The 8997-nt window shown below is 58.5% G+C and overlaps 1 protein-coding gene across 1 annotated transcript; it reads right to left on the reverse strand.

Moving 5' to 3' along the window:
• Window positions 1–1128: 1128 nt before the first annotated feature.
• Window positions 1129–5532, reverse strand: LOC141976406 (peptidoglycan-recognition protein SC2-like). The gene is made up of 4 exons (XM_074937395.1): window positions 5478–5532; window positions 3769–3970; window positions 2779–2897; window positions 1129–1307 (listed from the first exon to the last, which is right to left on the reverse strand). The coding sequence occupies exons 1-4, from the start codon at window positions 5530–5532 to the stop codon at window positions 1129–1131; spliced, it is 555 nt and encodes a 184-aa protein (XP_074793496.1).
• Window positions 5533–8997: the final 3465 nt, after the last annotated feature.

Here is an 8997-nt window from a genome sequence, read left to right on the forward strand (position 1 = left end):
TTGCCCTGACGGGGGCAGCCAGGCAGCTGGTCACCCCAACACCTTTGGGAACGAAAGGACGAGGGTTCCCCTTCTAACGCCCTCACCTGCGGTAACACTGTTTAACACTGGCCCACCCACGGTTGGGGCACAGACCAATTTCTTCACGGTAGAACATGGCAGTTAGTCTGAAAATAAAACCAGTGTCTATCAGCTTCGATAAAAATGAAGCTTTGTGGCACCGTTTGGTCAAGGGCCAGCCCTGCCCATGGGGTGAGGCCCTTGTTTCCCGTAACCCAGAGGCTCTCAAACTTTTGCACTGGTGACCCCTTTCACACAGCAAGCCTCTGAGTGCGACCCCCCCCTTATAAATTAAAAACACGTTTTTATATATTTAACACCATTATAAATGCTGCAGGCAAAGCGGAGTTTGGGGGTGGAGGCTGACAGCTCGTGACCCCCCCGTGTGATAGCCTCGTGACCCCCTGACGGGTCCCGATCCCCAGTTTGAGAACCCCTGCCTTAATCTTTCCCCCCCCTTATTTGTCTTACAGTTGGACTGAGAGGCAGCACAGGCCAGTGGGCAGAGCAGTGGATTGCAGCCATGGGGCTGACTGACTGCGAGCTTGGGCAAATCCCTTTTCCCCACCCATGCCTCAGTTTCCTCTCCCACCCTTGGTCTAGTTAGACTGGGAGCTCTTTAGGGCATGGATTGTCTGTCTCATGCTCTGTGTGTCCAGCACCTAGCACAGCGGGGCCTCTTAGTGCAGATCCGACAGACCATAATCACACCCTCTGAGCTCTCCCAGCCCAGCCCAGCGGCTGGGGGGTGCTTATGATTTAACAGGAGATGAAATGATTCCCAGCACTTCAACTTTTCATGTGCTAGAAGCTGGTTTATTGTCACTGCTCAGTAGCTCCCAAGCAAAGCAAGCGCTAAGCTGCCGGGGCGCTGGGTTAAAGGCAAACTACACTTGAATTAAAACCCCTTTGCAGGATTGTGCGAACCACCCAACGGGTCTTTCCCAGGCCGGCAGGTGAGAAGCGGGGGGCTGCCCCCTGCTGGGGGGCGGAGGTGCTGCTCGAACAGGCAGAAGCTGCGGATGGGGTCAGCAATGGGCGCAGGGGCTGCCCCGAGGCTGCAGGGACTCAGGCTTTGAACCTGGGCCACTGGCTGATGACCCTGTAGAGGCTGTCCCCGGGGCAGCTGGTTGGGTTCACGTTGCGATGCCCCTTCAGGGTGTAGCTGCGGCTCAGGAAACCCCTGGAGACGGCGCATTGGATCAGGCGCCTGGCAGCGTTCAGGGCAGCAGCGCTGGGGACTCTCCCTGTAGGATAGAGTAACCCCTTGTTAATCTCACCCTGGGCCCTGGCCCCTGGCCCCTGGCCCCTCTCTGCTCAGGGGATGTGACTGTGGCCTGAATAAATAACCCCCCCTCTGCCCATGCTCTCGATTGGCCATGTCAATGTCACTCCCCCCTCCGCCCTGTATTGCGCTGGGTAATGCAACCTCCCACCTGCTGCATTTCCTGGTCCCGTGCCCCAGCCTGGTGCCCCTCGCACGGGGAGCTCGACTGCGGCGGAGCCCAGCGGGATGGCGGTGAGGCCAGCTGGGTTAGGCCAGGGGCAGATCTCTCCCTGAATCCCATCCCCCGCCCCAAGCTCTCAGCTGGGAGGGGGCACCGGGTGCCCAGCGTCCCCAGCTGCAGCCCTCCTGCGAGTGCCCAGCTCAGGCTCTCTCTGCCCGGTGAGGCCAGGGCTGTCCTACAACGTGCACTGGGCCCAGGCAAACTAAATGCATTTTATCCAGACCCACGGACAATCACAGCTCGAGGGATGCAGGCCCCACCTCCAGCCTGGGGGCTGCACCTGAAGAGCCGGGCTCTGGGCAGGATCTATGGGTCACAATGGACAAGCAACAGCCTAGCTCCCAGGGTGATATGGGGACACGCAGGGCTCATGAGATCAGGGAAATGAGGGGGAGGGGATTTTCCCCCTGTGTCCGGCTGTGTGGAGACGGATGCTGGATCCTTGGCCTGTCTCTGGGGCCCACATGATAAAAGGGATGTGGAAAAATTGTCTAGGGGGAGAAAAGAGCCACAAACACAATCCCTGGGCTGGAGAAATGGCTGCCAGGGCGGGACGGGCAGAGCTCAGCCCATCCAGGTGATCACGGGGGGAGGAAATACAGGACCTGGTGGGCACGTTAGCCACGCGAAGAAAGGCAGAAGAGGGGCCAGGGGCTGGGAGTAGAAGCCAGACATGGTCCCCAGCCCAAATGTCGAACAGGGAGGGTGATTAGCCAGTGGAGCAAACTCCCCTTGGCCACCAGAGCCAGCCAGGGGATCCAGCGATGGGCCCCGTGATGCCGTACACAGGTGACCCCCCCACCTGCTCCTACTCGCTCTCCCCCTCCCTGTACAGCCAAAGGTCACTACAGTTCCAGGGTCCTACGGGCTGCTCCTGCTCAGCTGCTTTCCCTGGCCCTAGATCCTTTCTGGGTCGCTGCTTTCCAGGCTCCAGGCCGTAGGTCTTGGGCCCGATCTCGGCCCTTCCACTTGGCTGGATTAAAATCCCACCTTGTTTGCTCGCAGCCAGCCAGGTCGCTCTACAGCAGTGACCCCTCGTCATTAGTTACCAATTCCTAGGTCACCCGGAGATGGTCCCTGCGGCAGAACCCCCCGCCCTGGGCATCAGGTCAGCAGGGGAGAGCCGCTGTGGGCAGGAGCCTGGCAGGAGGGATTCCCAGCTCCCCTCGGGGCCTAGCTGGGGAAATCTGTACAGACGGGATCCACGTACTGGAGAAGTTGCCCAGGAAACTGAATCCCAGTGATTTCTGGTTCCAGTTCTTGGCATGGGCCCCCCTGGTGCTCCAGCCTCTGCCCTCGTAGACTCTGCCGTCCTCGCCGATCAGGAAGCTGCAGGCAGAGCGCAGTGTGAGACCCGCACAGGCACGTCAGTCGCACCCTCCCTTCCCCATCATTCTCGGCAGCTCCCCCAGTGTCAATGCTGGCCCTGCCCGGGTTTGAACCTGGGACCCTCGGAGCTAGAAGCTCAATCCAGCCATGCAGCTAAAGACCCACTGTGGAAAGGGACTGGACTGGGAGGGCTCACCTGTATTGCACTGTTTGGCCATTAGGTGGTGTTATGTGTAACACCCCTTATGCAAGCAGCCCTGGCCTCTGCCTGGACACAGCTGGGGGGCAAGCGAGGTCTGTAGCGGACCCAGATCTGGGGCAGGAGAACAGCGCTAGGACCTGCCGCCCCACGGGAAATTCCCAGCTGGGTTTCCATCTCCCGACGACACCGTCTCAAAAAATTTCATGGAGTAAAATCTCTGGCCAGGTTTTAGTCCCGGGGCGTCAGGCTGGCTCCAGGGAAACGCGTCGATAACGCCAGCACAGGGCGGTGTCACAGACCAGCAGGGGCATCTTGATACAACCCAGGAGCTCCCTCCGGCCCTCCATCCCCCCACGATCTCCTTGACTGCCCCCTTTCCCATCCCCCTCTCTTCAGGGGCTCCCTCAGCCCCCCCAGTCTCTCCCTGCCAGGGGCTCTATGCCTCCTAACTCCCCCTCCCCCACAGCAGAGACTCTGGGTGCACCCCTCCCCCAATACCCCCTTTTCAGCCCCAAAATATTAAACATAAAAATCAAATCTCTACTGTGGACAAGTCCCCTCTACCCCTGAGTGTGGTCTCTGCTGCCCCCATGTGGCTGCTTGGGGGCAGCGGCCCTGAGTCTGCCCATAACTATGGGAAGGCCCCCACCCCACCCCACCCGCACTCACTTGTAGCCAATGTTGTCCCAGCCCCTCTTGTCCATGTGGTAATTCTGGATGCCCTTGACCTGCTGGCTGCAGGAGGCCAATGTGAAGCAGCGATTCCCTGCCGTGTGGTGGAGGACGACATACTGCACTGGGGTCCTCAGCGAGACCCTGTTTCTTGGGGTCCGGCCCCCCCACTGGGAGCGGGAGACGATGGTGGGGCAGCCTGTGCCATGCGGGGGAGGGGAGAAAGGACTGGATTAATGTGGGTGCCCCCACCTGCCCCAGCCCACGCAGCAGGATCGGGCCCAGAGCTGGTGCGCTGAGTGGGGTCAGGGCCGCGGCAATGGGGTGGGGGGTGGGGGCCAGCAAAGGCCATGCACGGCGCAGGGGGGACGCGCAACCCTGCGTTAAATGTGATGGGGCTGGAGAGAGGCCTGGCCGGGAGCCTGCTCGCCCCGCAGTAGCACCCACTGCTGGCAGCAAAGGGGTGAACGGGGAGCCAGGCCAGGCTGGAGGGAGGCCAAGCAAGGCCTGGGCTGGAGACCATGGTGGGACTGGGGAAGCTCCTGCCCAGGGTGTGCGGCTCAGCACCCGTCTGTCTTCTCTGACCCCTCTGGTCATTTGCATCCCTACGACCTGTTCCCTCCGCTCGCAGCCTTTCCACTCTCTCTCCATCTGGGAGGCCCCTGATCCTTCTGATCTCCCACTGTTGACCCCGCTGCCCCTCGGCCTGGTCCCTTCAGAGATGGGACGAACAGGATGGAGTCCAGCGCCCCAGAAACTGGAAGGTCAGAACATCTGACCCTGAGAAAAGGCTCACTGGGCACAATCAACCTGGGGAACTCCCTGCCACTGGCTGTCACTGGGCCAAGAGCAGGATCCAGCAACGGATCAGAGGTTTCTATGGAGAACGAGGACAGCCAGCGTCACAGTGGGTGGGACTGGATGGGTTCCCGCCCCAGGGCTCGGGGCCGCTACCTGGGGGGAATAGGAAGGAAATTCCCCTGTGGCTGGGTTATTCCATCATGGGCCACTAGGGGGTGTCTAGCGCCTCCCTCTGGAGCATCTGGCACTGGCCGCTGCTGGAGCCGGGGCACCAGGGTAGATGGGCCCTGCTCCGATCCAGGGGGCGACGTCTAGGCTGCAGGGACATTCCCAGCACAAAACCTGCTAATGGGGAATCCTGCTAGCGGGCATTGGTGGGAGCTGGAGGGCAGCTAGAGTTGTTACTTTCCCCACGCCCCATCCCTGCTCTCCCCCTCCCCAGGCCCCTTTCCCCTGCCCTCTCCAGACTGCCTCAGCTCGCTGCCCCTCTGCATGCTGGGTGCTGGCACTTTCTGGCTCTTGGGTGCCCCAGGGCAGTTCGGATGGCGCTGGGCTGGCAGGGGACATGGCCTGCGCGGGGGGGGGACGGGACACTCTGGGATCGGCTCCCTGTGGGCAGGGCCAGGGGCCTTGTCCGTTGGGCCAATGAACACTAGGGATCTGGGGAACAGGCGGCAGGGGTGACTTAGCCCGGCCTCATGAAGGGATGGGCCAGACCGGAGCCGAGGGGCATCTCTGGCTCTGCAGGGGCAGGTCCAGCCCCAGGCGCTGGGCCAGGGGGCGGGTTTGATGGGTGACTCCATCATTAATTTCCCACGCCTGGATTTACCCCCTCGCTCCATTCTCAGCGGCTTCAGGGTTCCCAACCTTGCCCCCCACCCCCAGCCTGGGGGATCTGAACTCACCGAGTGTGACGGCGCAGAGCACTGAGAGCCACACGACCCGCGACAGCAGCAGCATCTTCCTCTCACTCGGCCCTGTGGGGACACGCGCCCGTCACAGCCGGCCTGCCACCCCCAGGAGGGGGCGCTGCTGGGCCGGAGCCAAACACCCCCAGAGCCCCTGGGTAGCAGATCCCCCTGCGCTTAGGCTGCCCCGGACTCCAAGCCTGGCCTGTCGCCTGAGGGCAGCATCCCAGCCCTGCCCAGATCCACCTTCCCCCCGAGCTCCCCGGGTCCCCATGGCAGCCCCTTGAGCAGCAAGTTCGGTGGTGGCCCCAGCTGTACGAACAGCCCCCTGCCCAGCGGGGGCTGCAGGGAGAACAGCCGTGCTGCGGGGCAGAGCTGGTCAATGGAGACTGGCGCTCCGTGGGGTGCAGCACCGGGCTGGCGTGTGCCCACCTGGATTCCTGCAGAGCTGGGAGGAGAGTGAGCTCCGGGCACCCGCACCTGCTGCTCTCTATAAGCGCCAGAGAGGGCAGCAGGGGGTGGGGACAAGTAGTTGGTCAATAAACCGTTGTGCCGATGCTGGTGGGAGCCCAGCCACCGGGGGGGGGGGATGGGGGGGATTTCACCCATGGCTGCAGTTGCTTAAGACGAAGCCGGGATCGTGCAGCAGGGCTCAGGGGTCTGGGAGTAATTCTGGGAGTAGTTCTGGCCTGACAGTGCTATCCCATGGGCTGAACCTTCATCCCATCCTGGGCAAGGCTGGGCACAGAGCACAACCTGGCTCGGAAAGCTGGGGAACGCCACACAGGAGGGACAGCACGTCAGCCACGGACCGTGCCACGATTTCCTGCTGTGACCTATCTGGACACGCCACCTTCCCCAGCTCCCCTCAATGTCAGCTGCAAGGCATTAAGGCAGTGCCTGGAGGTCCCAACCTAGATCAGCCCAGAACATCTGTTCTTGGAGCTCCAGTGTTATCAACACTAACAGCAGACAAGGCAGGATGTGAATTTATAAGACCGGAATGCTACTTATAAAGAAAGACCACAGCACGGTCCAGTGACAAAATCCCTCGGCCAGGTTTATTGCCCTGAAGGCACAGTCCTAGCACCCTGGCTCCGTGGTTACAGGCTCACTGACACGAGTGCCCCGTGGCAAGGAGCAGCTCAGTCAGCAACAGGATCGCTGCTATACCCTAGGCCACACAAAGGGTGACGGCGAAGTTCCCCGAGAGTAATAGCCTGAGACAAACAGCTGACATGTACCACCTTACATGGTTCACAACATTGGTTGTTACCTCCCCTTGGTCCTGAGATCTTGGACAAAACACCCAGTTCATTATTTTGTCGAACCATCTTATTTTGCACTAAATTGAATGTATTTGTCCCAGCTAAGCTACATCTACATAAATCTCTAGTGCCTAGTACACTAGTGACAAGTTTGCCAAGTACCTATACCGGACAGTAAACTTGTCAGCATTTGCTTTAACCCATGGCCTGACTTTGGTTCACAGCCTCTGATTCAGGCCTCAAATCTTGCCCCAAGCCCAGTGCTCCAGGCTCTCCGTACTACCCCAGTCGCTGCCCAGACACACAGTGCCCGAGATTCGGGGCCAGGGAAGGGATCTTTGCCCACAGCTCCCACCTAGTGGTCTGGCGAGGGTGTGACAGGCCCTCTCTGTCCTGGTGCCCCCTTTTGGTAGCTGCTCCCACCCTGCGGCTGTCTGTCCCCTCCTGTGACGAACTCTCCCGCTGGGTCACAGGCTGTGTCCACCTCCACTGGAGTACATAAAGGGTCCAACAAATACTAGTTCCACTGTCTGGCAATGGGCTTCGGGTATTACCTGGCCAAAGCCCCAGAGTCGGGACTCTCTGGGATGTGGGTCTCCCTAGTCCTGAGTCGTTGCATCAGGCCATGTGCCTCCAGCCCCGGCTGAGGAGCTCTGACCCAACCTCTCCCACAGGCTCCAGCAGGGCCGCAAGGTGGGCAACTGAGATCTGCCCCTGGAGTGCCCTGTGCCACCCTCCCCAACCCCCGGATCACTTCCCACAGGCCTTACCAAGCCAGAGGGAAAAGCAAAGACTTGAAGAAACCCAAGGAGATCTCTCCGGCCTTGCAAATGTCCAGAGTCCTCCCCACTCAGCAGCTCAGGTAGAGCATCAGCTGGGTCTGCTACCTGGCTCCTTCTGCAGATCTCAGCTGTGCTCACCTCCACTGGTGCCTTTCAAGGGAGCTGCTCTCTGCTCCCACCCATGCTCCTCCTCCGGCCGGGCAGGGTGCTGCGGGTGTGGCGGACAGCTGCCAGGTAGGCTTGTCAACACTGTATTTCACAAATAACAGACTGTTTTCTTAGCACCCTTGCCCCACCCCACCTCCTGATATTAACATCGTCATCATCATTGTGATGCTGCATGGAATATGTGAAACACTTTATGATATTATTGATACCAATAGTATAGAATTGCAATTAATCTTACCAGATATGCCGTGTAAACTATCAGTGGAAAAGTTATAATTCACTAAATATGATCATCACATTTATATAGAATCATAGAATATCAGGGTTGGAAGGGACCTCAGGAGGTCATCTAGTCCAACCCCCTGCTCAAAGCAGGACTAATCCCCAATTAAATCAACATATGTATATTTCATCTTTGTTTGATAAGTTATAAATATGTATGGTATGTTTGTATCTCAAACTTGTGCTGTGGTCTGGGTGAGACCCCAGACAGAATGGCATCAGAACTAAGCCTGCTTGATGGCCCATCAAGGGACATCAGCTGTACAATGTGCCCTTGAAAGAAGCCACAAGGGGCTAAATCTTATGAGTCCGGAAGACATGTAGGGGCATGCCTATGGACAGGGAACTATAAGTCTTTTCCTTGCCATGTGTTGGGCAGTTTGTGTTTGGGACACAGGAAGTACAAGCCACATGGAGCTGCGTCATCTCCATTTTGTCTTCAGTCCTGCTTCTGGACTCACTCCTCTGCAAACTGAAGCTCTGAACAGGGCCTGAATGACCCACCCAAGCTGTGGATGTGTTCCAGAGGGACTTTCAAGCCAGCAAACTCACCAATACTGCTAAGAACCTGATATATGGACTTTGAAGTCTTATATATGTATCTGATTGCTTTGACCATTTAACAACTCTCTTCTTGTTATTTCTTTTCTTTTATAATGATCCTTTAGCTTTAGACACTAAGGATTGGCTGGCAGCGTGGTATTTTGGGTAAGATCCTAACTAATACTGACCTGGTAACGTGGCCGGCCCTTTGGGGATCAGAAGAACATTTTGTATATGTGAGCAGAGTTCTCCATAACTTCTCACTCTACTGGACATAGGTGCTGCCTGGGAGTCAGAGAACTGGGGTGCATAAAGGGACTCTCAGCCTGGCTGCTATGGAGGAGATGGGGGAGCTCCAGGGCCCAGAGAAATGGGGCGTGGGTGGGTGGGGAGCACAGCACCCCTAGTCCTTGCCAGAGCACAAATGATCCATCTGGAGATGGGCTTGAAGCCATCTCCAGAACAGGGGAGGAA

Source organism: Natator depressus, chromosome 23, assembly GCF_965152275.1.
Source record: "Natator depressus isolate rNatDep1 chromosome 23, rNatDep2.hap1, whole genome shotgun sequence".
In the NCBI taxonomy this organism is placed as follows: domain Eukaryota; kingdom Metazoa; phylum Chordata; order Testudines; family Cheloniidae; genus Natator; species Natator depressus.

Excerpts from the sequence above, each read along its gene's own strand:
- LOC141976406 (XM_074937395.1), bottom strand. The coding sequence starts at position 5,532 with ATGCTGCTGCTGTCGCGGGTCGTGTGGCTCTCAGTGCTCTGCGCCGTC. Across the intron at positions 3,971-5,477 it reads GCTCTGCGCCGTCACACTCG|GCTGCCCCACCATCGTCTCC; the intron begins GTGAGTTCAGAT and ends CGCATGGCACAG. Across the intron at positions 1,308-2,778 it reads TTTCCTGGGCAACTTCTCCA|GGAGAGTCCCCAGCGCTGCT; the intron begins GTACGTGGATCC and ends TCTATCCTACAG.